At 34.6% G+C, this 13914-nt stretch overlaps 1 protein-coding gene across 1 annotated transcript; it reads right to left on the bottom strand.

The window, feature by feature from the left end:
• Positions 1-8506: 8506 nt before the first annotated feature.
• LOC107589984 (uncharacterized) lies at positions 8507-9453 on the bottom strand. The gene is made up of 2 exons (XM_016278576.1): positions 8722-9453; positions 8507-8557 (listed from the first exon to the last, which is right to left on the bottom strand). Exons 1-2 carry the CDS (start codon positions 9451-9453, stop codon positions 8507-8509), a joined length of 783 nt encoding a protein of 260 aa, XP_016134062.1.
• Between the last annotated feature and the right edge of the window lie 4461 nt (positions 9454-13914).

Below are 13914 nucleotides of genomic sequence, written 5' to 3' on the forward strand. Positions count from 1 at the left end.
ATGAAAAGCATTTCTGTCAGTAGTCCAGAGCGATGACGAGGGCTAGCATTGCCCATGTGAATTTGAGAACAGCTTGCTTGGGAGACTGTATTGAAGTATTGTTGCTGAGGAAGCTGACAGCACATTGGGAGCGTTTGAGAAGCAGGTTCCACAGTGTGAGCTGTGGTGACACGACTCCTGATTGTTTCGCTACAGTGCTCTTGTCACAGAGCGCTGATGACGCCCATCTCCCTGACACATCCATGAGCCGACTTTGGTCTACCTTCAATGGTGTTGCCACAAAACACTTCAAAAAGGAACATTTGGCAGTGATGTTTATGGAAGGAGCCCGAAAATACAGTCAAACTGTGTATCTTTCCCCTCATAATCAACTAAAGTAGAATTAGCATGTATGTGTGAAAGTCCCTGTCATGTTTCACATTATCAGGAGTTAGCATATATCTATTGTGTCCAAATACATAAGTGCACTTTCAGCTGTTTTTGTTCATACAGTGAAATACTGACCATTGTGAAGAAGTGATTAATTGTTGAAATCTTAAGTTTATGAAAAAAACATGCTTGTAAAAAATATAATAAGTACAACATAATATTGAAGTGTACTTTAAAGTACGTAAATCATATTTCAATAATATTTTTGTCAAGCTTTAAAAAGGTACACTTGGTGTGTTGACTAGCATACTAAAGCACAAGTACTTGATGATAATTTTAACTGTAATACATTTGAAGTTAATATACATTATCAGTCAAAAGTTTGGAAGGATTCAGATTTCTTAATGTTTTTGAATTAAGTCTTTTTCTGTACACTCACCAAAACTACAAAAAGGGAAAATATAGAAAATGTTTACAATTGTAAAATTTTTACAGTTTAAAAGATCTACTTCTATTAAACACAAATCAGCATATTAGGTTAAATTCTAAATGTGGCAGAAAACTGAAAATTCAGCTTTACCATCACAGAAATAAATTACATATTAGAATATATTAAGATAGAAAACAGTAATTTTAGATTGTAATTGTATTTCATAATATTATTGTTTTACTGTATTTTTGATCACATAAATTCAACTCTCTTTTTTTCAAAAACATGGAAAATGTTTAATTATTCTAAACATTTGACTTGTTAAATGTATTAAACTGTACTAAACTTCATTGTTTAAATTGTGTAATTACAAATATATTGACATACAATAGAAGTTTCAATAGAAATTACATTTTGGTGTATTTTAGTTTCCCATCAATGCTTTTCAGTACATTCAGCTGTACACTTTAACCATATTTCAACAGAAATTATTAAGAAATCACACTTAAAGATGTACTTTAATCCTTTACTTTAATACTTTAATTTAAGTTAGTCAAAAACACAACTTCAAACTTACAAGTTCAATTGCATTTAATATAAATGTAAACTATAATGCATTTTTAATTAATTATTATGTTGGCTTGACAAAGCTAACATACTGTTATGCTATTTAAACTTATATCCTATTCTTCTGAGACAAAATTTTCCACAAGCCCCAAACTTGGCAGAGACCTGGGCCCTGATGTCTAGTTTGTTGCTATATCTTTTCAGACTGATCAGACTTACAGTTTTCCTATAATTAATTATTAAAAATCAAAAATGTCCCATAGACTTACATTGGCTGAGAAAAAATGCCCTCTCTAGAGGAGCAATTCCACTCCACTAGAGGGAGGAGCCGGATAACTCCTCTTACTAGTTTCACTTTTAAATCGGTTACAAATACAAATAAAATACCAAAATTTCCTTCACACCGACAAGCTAAACCAACATATATTAGTAGCCCCTCACTGCAGAACACAAGATCCAGGGGTCATGGTTGGATCCACATCTAGGGGGTGAAGATTGGTAGGTTTAGGGGCGGAGATGGGTGGGTTTAGGGATGAGGGGGTGGAGACGGGTAGGTTTAGGTATATGTAAGATGGGAGGAGTTGGATCTGGATCCAACCACGCCCCCTGGATCTTATGTTCTGCAGTGAGGATCATCTCACATATATGATCAGGTCAGGACAGGATAATATTTACTGATGGCCAGAACAGTGTGAAACATGACAGATCTCTCACCTCTGCTATCAGTGAGTGGCTTTCCCGTGCTCATAAAACTACAGCATTTGCACAAAGCATTTTAAATTAAAATATGCAAGTGATTGTATACAATACACCCATTAGAACACATCAAGAGCTAAATTCAGGTGTTTGTGAGCTGTTTGAATGTGTAACTGAAAGCCTTGCATCGGGTTTCTCAGATCGCCAGCTCACTGTAGTGTCCTCATTAAACTTCTTTATTTGCACGTGCTTTAAAGTCTTGTAAATTAAAACATTCCAGCTAATATACAGAATACAAGTATAAGAACATATTACTGAGCTAAGTTGAGTGCATGTGAGCTGTTTTATATGTTTCACTGACATGCGCGTTACGCCGGCTTCTCAGCACTCGAATGGACAAATACAGAAACTACATAATTTGCATGTGTTTTAAAGCCTTGTAAATTAAAACACTCCAGCGACTGAAGACAATACAATTAGAAGAACATATTACAGAGGTAAAACGAGTGCTTATGAGTGCTTGAAGATATTCTGTGTTTAACTGCAGAGCAACGTGTCGCGGCTCAATCGCGCTCCGTAAGGTGTTCATCCTCTTTAGGCACTGAATGGACAAACGCAGACAAGATTTTCAAAATACATGATAGCTTGGCCAATGTAATCGAAAGCAATCGTTTATGTCTCACATGAACATAAACTGTTGAGAAATAAATCAGAGGTGGATCATTATTACGATCATTATATTGGATTTGAATATTAAAGCGACCGCGTTTACCGTCTGTCTTCAATGTTAATCCATAAAAACGGAGAAAATCATTAATTTGTCTTGGCTGCTCTTATTTATTTATTTGTTTGTTTATTTGCTCTAACAAGAATCAATATTTAATGAAAACTATGCAATGTTATTTTACATGTGATTCTTTCATTTCTGCATCTAAACATAAACCTAAAACCTGCTGTTTTATGCTATTCTTTGCAATTTGCTTATTGCGCAATTTAAATGGTATCTACACTTTTATTATCATAATAAACTTGTTAGTTAGAATAGAAAAAATACAAAGGTCTAACCAGGTTCATATAAGCTGCTTAAAATGCTTGAATTACTTTGACTTTTTGAAATTTAAATCCTAAAAACCCTTGGAAACAGCTATTTAAAAGGTAGGATACTTAAAAGTGCTTCAACTGTTGAAAACAGAGGCGTAGCAATGGGGCAGGCAAGGCAGGTAAATGCCTGGGGCCCCGCATTTTAAGGGGGCCCCCGATGGCCGACCATTTAAACCAACAGGAATGTTGTCTGAGTTTTGCAGTGAACCATGGTTTGTCATTTTTGTAAGTTAAGTGAGTCCTCATGCCTCACAGACATGATAAATATATCGATGGAAAGCTTTAAATTACTAATTAACGAAATAAAACAAATCAAAAACAAAAACTCTTTCATTATAATCATAATCCGTAAAGATGAACTTCTCTCTAAAGGCGCGTCTAATAAAGAGGTGGCGAGTCAGGATCGGCAACTTCATCCTTGCGACACCGACTCAGAAAACACTATTTATTCGTAAATAATTAAAATATCTCCTTCCTCTTTTCCCCTGACACATTTAAGGTTAGTACTTTTACCGATGCTTTGCTGCAAGCTTAAGCCAATTGCGTGCATTTGAACTCAGAACTCTTCAGCTGCGCTGACCTCTTTTCCCCTGACACATTTAAGTTTAGTACTTTTACCGATGCTTTGCTGCAAGCTTAAGCCAATTGCGTGCATTTGAACTCAGAACTCTTCAGCTGCGCTGACAGCACGCTCCATACATGCTGCTGCTGGACACTAAACACCATCGAGACGCTCTTGACAGTCACGGTAGCACGGTCTCGTGTTGTTTCCACCAGCTCCCCATCAATAATTGATGGATGTCTAAAATATAAAAATAAGGAGAAGCCTAAAACTGGTCCGAGGCCCGGCCCGCGTCTGAACTATGACGTGACAATTGGCCCAAGGCCCGGCCCGAGGGGGCGTAAAAAGTAGGGGCCCGTTGGGCCCGCGCTGAAATGCAGGGCTCTACTCCATCCCCTCTATGGGGCCCCCTCGCTCGATACACTGGTTATGCTTTTGCCTCCTCGGCCGCCTATTTCAATCAGGTGCAGCGCGTCCTCGCGGTGCTGTAGATTAGAAAATGCATGATCTGGAGCGGAGCAGAACGCGGGACCGGAGCGTTTTTAATCCATATGGAAGTTGAGCTTGCGCAACTAAGGAGTGAACTGAAAAAAGTTCGCGCACACACACATAAACACGCACCTTAAACATAAAGAAGAGGACAAATCTATCAGGCAGCCGGAAGCGAAAAAAAGAGGAGGAAAAGAGGAAACAGGACAACGGTAAGCATAGCCACCAATTTATGTTTCTGCCAAACACTCTATTCCACTCCAAACCAAATATAAAACATTTTATTCATCATTGTTTCCATGAGCAAATGATAACGGGCTAGGTTGTCATGCAACAACTGTGCCTTACATAGTTTAACATTCCCATTCTTTACAGCCTAATAAATTAATTATCATTAATTATAAATGTGTTTTCTCCGTTCGATACTGTGCTTGAATTCATTAGGATACACAAAAGATATTCGTGTCTCGCGAAGAGAAACGCACAGACTGCAAATACACAAAAAAATATTTTCATGAGCTTCGCCGCAACTCGTTCACTTGCTGATATACATAAAATAATTCAATAAATACCTATTCAGAATAAGCACTTAATTCAAATAACTATTAGGCTAAGTAATAAAATGAATAACGAGAATTTACTGACCAAAATCAGCCTGGAAATGCTAACAAAGATGGATCCGTAATTTTTTTTACAATTGAAAGGTACTTTGTTATTTCATCAGTCAGTCGTGTTATTCTGGTGGTTGATGGGTTTCTGGCAACATTAATTCCAGGAGAGAAGGGAATTCTATAGATTTGAGTGCACAGGTTTGAGCATGCACATCCAAGAGAGAGAGAGCGTGCGTCCTGTTTTGTGCATTATATACTAATAGATGTGTTTTGTCCACATTTCATATGTTGTATAATTATATCACTGGGTAACAAAGATACATTAGAAAAACTGAAATAGTATTTTATTCTAAAACATACTACAATAATTTTATTATATTTTTTTTATAGTGCACCGTGTGCGATACCCACATTTTTTTTTATGTTATCAAATGAAGAATAGCAATTTATTTTTAAATGAAGACCCTCCCTTACTCAAGCCAGAACACTATGTTTAGTTCATTTAAATTGTGTTTGAACCAGGATCACTGTGACTGTAGTGTAATTTGTTCCTCACTGTTTTCCTCCAGCATCTTTCGTGTGCTTCTAAAGGCCTGGCCATGAAACACTTTTGAACTCATTTGCATTGGCTGGAAGGCTGTCTTGAATATTTTAGTCATACTCATGTTCTCTCTCTTTATCATGCACACAACACATTTTTGTCTTTTATCCATGCCTTCAATGTGAAGATTTCACACCTTCACAGTTTGCAGTGCTGTCAAGGAAATGTAATGATTTGCTATAACCCTTAATTAATTCTGAAAACAAAACATCATCTAGTTGCAGGTTGTCGTATTCAGGACTCTTCCACTGCAATATCTCTAAATATGGCGGTATGGTAAGATATTGTTTGTTTTACACACTCTGTGTTATCCGCGGCTTAAAGAAACATCTGGCCTGTTATCCTCAGGAGTTTTGTTAGAAGGTTGTTGTTTGTAGCTGCTTCTCAGAGGACAGCTGTAGCGTTCTCTATAGGGCACCTGTGTGTTCTCATTACAAGCACCCAAACAAGTGATACTAATTAAATAAGCCCCCAACTGGACAACAATTCACCCAAAATTAATCTATATCTCATTTACCACTATATTTATTCATGTCACCTCAAATCACCACACTCATTAAAAATGAATGACAAATGGGAGTGATTTTAGTGATGGAAATGCCTTATAGTCTATTAAAGAGCTCACCTAAAAAAAAAAAAACGGTCATCATTTACACACCTTTCCTTTCACTTGGTCCAAACCTGTATGAGTTTTATCTGTTAAACATAGAAGAAGATATTTTGATGGATATAGTTGACGGTAGCCATTGAGTTCCATAAATACTATGGAAGTCAATGGCTACCGTCACCTATATCCGTCATCTGCCGTGATCTGCCGTCATCTGTTTGGTTACCAGCATTCTTCAAAATATCTTTTTTTGTTTTCAACAGAAGAAAGAAACTCATTAACAAGTTGAAGGTGAGTACATTATGACAGAATTTTCATTTTTGGGTGAACTTTATCATGATGATGAGTGGATAATTATTTACAATTTATGTTGTAATGTTAATAAAAAATATGACTACTAATGTTAGGTTGTGTAATGGTAAACAGAGCTATAGTTGGTGAAATTAAATATTTCACATTCTATAACTAATAAGCACATTAGCTTATATAACCTGTAAATTATTATTATCAAATTAACATTGATCAAGTACATGCAAATAATAAAATGTTAAAGAATAAAATTAGCATACACTACAAAACATTATATATATTCATATATATATATATATATGAATATATATGGCCAATGATTCAGCCAATTATTAATGCCTATTTTAGCATGCTTGGAGAGAAAAATGTTCGAATATTGTATTTCATTGTAACTTTTATGTCTCATTTAGTTAGTTTGACCACCAGAGGGTCTCAAAGGGGAAAATTAACCACCAGAGGGCCTCTAAAAGAGATTAAATATTTTACAAATATTTTTTTCTAAATAATAAAAAAACATAAATCAAATGTAAATTAAATGCATGTGAATGAATTTTGTGAATGAAAATGGTAAATATTATTTGCAATGTACACACAGTATATTCAAGAATACTTGAATCTGTGTTTTTCTAGCCCTTGTCGCCTTTAGCTTACCTATGTCTCTTATATTGTAATATTGGGAAGAAAAAATATATTGTTGACAATAAAAAAGTATTTTCCAGATAATAATAATAATAAATAAAAATGTGCATAATGACAAATACAATTCAATAATATAATTTTTGATGAACGAACATGTCTTTACAATAACACACAATATATCAGAATTAATATTATATAATTTTCTCACAATATATATAAAAATATCTAGCTGCCTTTATATTTTAGAAGGTGCAACCCTCAAAAAAAGGCATCATAATATTTTAACCCCATTTTATCTTCTTGCAATTGTCAGTGCTGGTTAATTGTTAATAAATGCTCCATATTAAATTGACTTTATCTACTGGAATCTGCTGTTCCTGTGAATACTGGCTGCAAAAGCCTATTAACAGGATCCTGAGTGTAATTTATATGTAAATGACTGAGGAGAGACTCAAAGCCTGTCTTTGCAATTTTTGAACATTCCAGCTGATCTTATCATCTTTTTTTCTGTCAGGGGTAATGTAATCGGTCAACAGGATAGGTAGAATTGCATTGTATTATCAAAGAATACAGATGAATCTGAATCTGGAAGAAATGCAATGAAAGCAGCCGGTCTTTTTGAGTGTAACTCACATTGCGGTAACATCAGGTATAAAGTATACAACAGACTATAAGAGATTATTTGCTTTTGTTCAGGACAAAAGTGGCACAGTGTGTCAAGAGTTACATGAAGAGGAAGAGTTATGCGCTATAATCATTGCCTTGCAGCTGCATGTGGCTGTAAAATTACATGCAAAATTACTCCAATCTAATGGAGCCTATAGACATTGCCTTACAACAAAAGCAAACGGATTCATTTCATTTCTCCTTAGTGACTCATCCAGAATATGTTTCAGATAGCATTATATTACCATTACAGTCTTTATTAATATTTTGAATTAGTTTTTATTTTGATGTTTTCAGTTCTCATTTTAATGTTAGCCAGTGTGTTGGTTGTGTATTTTTGTCATTTGTATAATAATTTTTTATTCATTTTGAATTTAGTTTAGTTTAATACAGTTCGTTAGACTAAATGAAAATGAGAAAATGTAGGCCTATATATATTTATATTTATTTTATTTAAAGTACTAGTTTTTATGGTTTTAGTTTTAATTTTAGTTTCAGTTAACTATAATAACCCTGGTTTGAGAATATATAGATAATCGAACACTTATTAAAATAAGCTGCAAGAATGCTCAACAGTGAAGACCTTTTTATTGTTATCTACTGATAAATAAACAAAATCTTAAAGTTAAAAGTTGATACACAAAATCAAAACTTTGACATTTAGATGTTTTTATTATAAATATCAATAAATTAGTATAAATTTTCTACAAAAACGATAACATACAAAATATATAATATTAAAATAGAAATCTTAAAATAAGATAAAACAATATATTAAAATACATTAAATACTGTACAGTGGCATCCACAAAAAAAACATTTAAAGAGTTTTAAATATATGAAAAGTCCGATGAGAGTTTCATCCCCAGAACTCCGGTGCAATCGGACAGCGGACAGCTTTGTTGTAGTCCTAAAAAGAGAGGGGGAAATGTAAGTTTGGTTTATTCAGCATTTAGAAACCAAAATATTCACCTTTAAAAAAAATTCATTAATAATAAAAAGCTAACACAATATGCATTCCACATATTCAGAATTCTTCATTTCAAATATATAAGTGCTAAACAAAGTACACACCTGGTATGTTGGGGCTGTATCTGCATACAAAGGGCCTTCCAGAAGAGATTCGGAGCTGGAGTTGAAGGAATCATCACAAGCAGGTGTTTCCAGGCTCATGCAGACCTGATGACAATCCATTTCTGTCTTCCTCAAGACATGCACTGAAGGTCTGAAGGTGCTTTGAGACAGTTCTTGATGTGATGTGCTGAGCCCCCAGTACTCTGGAGTTGAATAGCCCTGACTTTGAGGTGATTCTTGGTATCTAGGAGCTCTCAGGTCCCTCATCTGGCAGAGAGACTCCTCACTGAGGCCTAGTTGAGCAGACAGATAGGAGATGTAGCGGATGGTGAGGCGAAGGGTCTCGATCTTCGTCAAGGTTTGGCCGACAGGAGCCACAGAAGGAGGTAAGTAAGTCCTGAGGTGGTGGAGAGCTTTGGTCAAATCCCTCATTCTGAGCTTCTCCTTCTCGCTGGCGCTCTGTCTTTGCTTGCTCGGGTTTTTGGAGCGCATTCTTCTAGTCCCAACACGGGAACGTGAGCCGTCCTGATGTAAGGAACCCGTCATGGGAGCCTTTGCACCTCCGGGAGGAGGAGAAGAACTGTTCAGAAGCTGAGCTGAAGGAGAGAAGTCCATGTAGGAAGTAGGAGAAACTGCTTCAGGAGATGAGATGTTGTAGAATTCAGAGTCTGAACTCGGGCAGCTCCAGGAGTTTTGTGTGAAGTAGCTGAAGAAAGGAGAAAACACGTCCATTCTGTGTGGTTTGAGAGTGTCAGTGATGCCGGAGGGTTTGCTGGAGGGAGGCTTTATAGTAGCCTCGGGCCTCAGAGGTGTGAAGTGACACCTCTGCAGGCCTCTGTCCCAGACCAGACTACAGGGAGAGAGGGAGAAGTCCGGTCCCGATGTGGGAACCTACAGATATGAGTCATCAGGTAATGTGTGATTTTTCACTCCTACCCAACATGAACTTTTTTTCTCCCCCTTCACTACTGTTTTTAACATCAAGCCCTCCAGTGCTATTTGGATTATTTTCAATCCATAAATAGAAACTCAGTAAACTGATACACTAAAAAATAAATATACTAAACTTGGCAAATAAAAAAAAGCAGACTTATTGCTTAATATTCAGAATTTAATGTAATGTTGTATATATAATAATATAATATATAAAGATTTACTGCATATTAATTAGAATTTCTCATGAAGTAAAAAAAAATAAAGCAGCCAATAAACATGATGGCATATAATACTGTATGTAATACAGAATAATATAAATTGTAAATATAGTATAAAATAAAATAAGAATGATATTTTAAGCAAATTTATCATAATACAAATTTCCAGAGAAATTATTTAAATTATATTATGAAATTGTATTTTATTGTATTCGAACATATTAAGTAAAATAAAAATGTGTTGTATTTACATTAAATATTAGATATAAATATATCATATTGTGCATTATATAAATACTATATAAGAATAATACAAAAAATATAAATATGATTTCAAACGTTTTATCATTAATCCAAATTTCCAATTAACATAATAAATTACTTAAATTACGTATGATAATTGAATATATTGCAATCGGTTTTATTATATTGAATTATATCAAAACAAATGTTTATATACTGTTTATATAACAAATTGATCATAAATATATACAAATTATATATAATAAAATATAAAACAATATTTCTGTCCTACAGTCAACTTTGAAAAACATGTCAACTTCGAATAATTACTCACATAATTTTATCGAACAAATGATCACATGTTTTTGAAAATTAAAAATGAAATAATAAAATACTTTTTTAATGTCAAATAAACATGGCAAAAATTATTCAAAGAAAGTACACAAATGCAAAGTTTGATAGACACTGATAAACACATAAAGGATAAATCTATACCCTGTTTCTAAGAAACCAAGCTCCAGATGATGATGTGCGGTCAATAGGTCACAGTTGTTTGGGGACAGAGACTCTGGTCATTCTCTCACAGCCAAGGTGTTAAACGACACCTCTAATGGGTCACATTAAAGGCGCTAACAAAGATGGATCCGTAATTTTTTTTACAATTGAAAGGTACTTTGTTATTTCATCAGTCAGTCGTGTTATTCTGGTGGTTGATGGGTTTCTGGCAACATTAATTCCAGGAGAGAAGGGAATTCTATAGATTTGAGTGCACAGGTTTGAGCATGCACATCCAAGAGAGAGAGAGCGTGCGTCCTGTTTTGTGCATTATATACTAATAGATGTGTTTTGTCCACATTTCATATGTTGTATAATTATATCACTGGGTAACAAAGATACATTAGAAAAACTGAAATAGTATTTTATTCTAAAACATACTACAATAATTTTATTATATTTTTTTTATAGTGCACCGTGTGCGATACCCACATTTTTTTTTATGTTATCAAATGAAGAATAGCAATTTATTTTTAAATGAAGACCCTCCCTTACTCAAGCCAGAACACTATGTTTAGTTCATTTAAATTGTGTTTGAACCAGGATCACTGTGACTGTAGTGTAATTTGTTCCTCACTGTTTTCCTCCAGCATCTTTCGTGTGCTTCTAAAGGCCTGGCCATGAAACAGTTTTGAACTCATTTGCATTGGCTGGAAGGCTGAGAGAAGGGAATTCTATAGATTTGAGTGCACAGGTTTGAGCATGCACATCCAAGAGAGAGAGAGCGTGCGTCCTGTTTTGTGCATTATATACTAATAGATGTGTTTTGTCCACATTTCATATGTTGTATAATTATATCACTGGGTAACAAAGATACATTAGAAAAACTGAAATAGTATTTTATTCTAAAACATACTACAATAATTTTATTATATTTTTTTTATAGTGCACCGTGTGCGATACCCACATTTTTTTTATGTTATCAAATGAAGAATAGCAATTTATTTTTACATGAAGACCCTCCCTTACTCAAGCCAGAACACTATGTTTAGTTAATTTAAATTGTGTTTGAACCAGGATCACTGTGACTGTAGTGTAATTTGTTCCTCACTGTTTTCCTCCAGCATCTTTCGTGTGCTTCTAAAGGCCTGGCCATGAAACACTTTTGAACTCATTTGCATTGGCTGGAAGGCTGTCTTGAATATTTTTTTATAGTGCACCGTGTGCGATACCCACATTTTTTTTATGTTATCAAATGAAGAATAGCAATTTATTTTTACATGAAGACCCTCCCTTACTCAAGCCAGAACACTATGTTTAGTTAATTTAAATTGTGTTTGAACCAGGATCACTGTGACTGTAGTGTAATTTGTTCCTCACTGTTTTCCTCCAGCATCTTTCGTGTGCTTCTAAAGGCCTGGCCATGAAACACTTTTGAACTCATTTGCATTGGCTGGAAGGCTGTCTTGAATATTTTAGTCATACTCATGTTCTCTCTCTTTATCATGCACACAACACATTTTTGTCTTTTATCCATGCCTTCAATGTGAAGATTTCACACCTTCACAGTTTGCAGTGCTGTCAAGGAAATGTAATGATTTGCTATAACCCTTAATTAATTCTGAAAACAAAACATCATCTAGTTGCAGGTTGTCGTATTCAGGACTCTTCCACTGCAATATCTCTAAATATGGCGGTATGGTAAGATATTGTTTGTTTTACACACTCTGTGTTATCCGCGGCTTAAAGAAACATCTGGCCTGTTATCCTCAGGAGTTTTGTTAGAAGGTTGTTGTTTGTAGCTGCTTCTCAGAGGACAGCTGTAGCGTTCTCTATAGGGCACCTGTGTGTTCTCATTACAAGCACCCAAACAAGTGATACTAATTAAATAAGCCCCCAACTGGACAACAATTCACCCAAAATTAATCTATATCTCATTTACCACTATATTTATTCATGTCACCTCAAATCACCACACTCATTAAAAATGAATGACAAATGGGAGTGATTTTAGTGATGGAAATGCCTTATAGTCTATTAAAGAGCTCACCTAAAAAAAAAAAAAACGGTCATCATTTACACACCTTTCCTTTCACTTGGTCCAAACCTGTATGAGTTTTATCTGTTAAACATAGAAGAAGATATTTTGATGGATATAGTTGACGGTAGCCATTGAGTTCCATAAATACTATGGAAGTCAATGGCTACCGTCACCTATATCCGTCATCTGCCGTGATCTGCCGTCATCTGTTTGGTTACCAGCATTCTTCAAAATATCTTTTTTTGTTTTCAACAGAAGAAAGAAACTCATTAACAAGTTGAAGGTGAGTACATTATGACAGAATTTTCATTTTTGGGTGAACTTTATCATGATGATGAGTGGATAATTATTTACAATTTATGTTGTAATGTTAATAAAAAATATGACTACTAATGTTAGGTTGTGTAATGGTAAACAGAGCTATAGTTGGTGAAATTAAATATTTCACATTCTATAACTAATAAGCACATTAGCTTATATAACCTGTAAATTATTATTATCAAATTAACATTGATCAAGTACATGCAAATAATAAAATGTTAAAGAATAAAATTAGCATACACTACAAAACATTATATATATTCATATATAAATATATATATATATATATATATATATATATATACAGTATTTATATATATATATATAGAAATGAAATTACTTAATTACATTGTCACAAGTTCTATTTCAAATAATAATTATGATTGATCGATCGATCGATTGATTGAGCGAGCAGCAAATCAGCATATTAGAATGATTTCTGAAGACTGGAGCAATGGTTGGTGAAAATTCAGCTTCCCTTTCGGGAACTCGAGCTGCGTCGGAAAACGCTAGGGGAACGCCTTCAGCGATACCAAGCTCTGAATCATATGTGTAATCAGTCGAACGATGGGCGAGACATCCGCGGCGGGGGGCGTCATGACCAGGAAGCTTTTAAAACAACTTCCTCCATCTCCCAACCTAATCGAGGCGTATAAGCCGATGCTGCATTTTCATGCTTTTCATGGGGAAAAAATAACATAAATCAAAATGTGTTCACGTTTATTGCAATCTGTAATGGTAGGAAAACCATTAGTGAGAGATGAGTGTTGCTCTGCAGGAGCTGAGAATGATCAATTAGGTTTGAAATGTGACAGCATGCTCAAATTTTTGCTGCAGTTTTTCTGAAATAAAATATCAGATGGAAATTAAATGTACTATATTATTATTAATGCATAAAATATAAATGTATTATTATTATTATTATTATTATTATTAATA

The sequence above is a fragment of the Sinocyclocheilus grahami genome, unplaced genomic scaffold, assembly GCF_001515645.1.
Source record: "Sinocyclocheilus grahami isolate Dianchi unplaced genomic scaffold, SAMN03320097.WGS_v1.1 scaffold122.1, whole genome shotgun sequence".
In the NCBI taxonomy this organism is placed as follows: Eukaryota; Metazoa; Chordata; class Actinopteri; order Cypriniformes; family Cyprinidae; genus Sinocyclocheilus; species Sinocyclocheilus grahami.

Coding starts and splice junctions, on each gene's coding strand:
- LOC107589984 (XM_016278576.1), bottom strand. CDS start 9,453: ATGGACGTGTTTTCTCCTTTCTTCAGCTACTTCACACAAAACTCCTGG. Junction 8,558..8,721: donor ATACAGCCCCAACATACCAG/GTGTGTACTTTG, acceptor CTCTCTTTTTAG/GACTACAACAAAGCTGTCCG.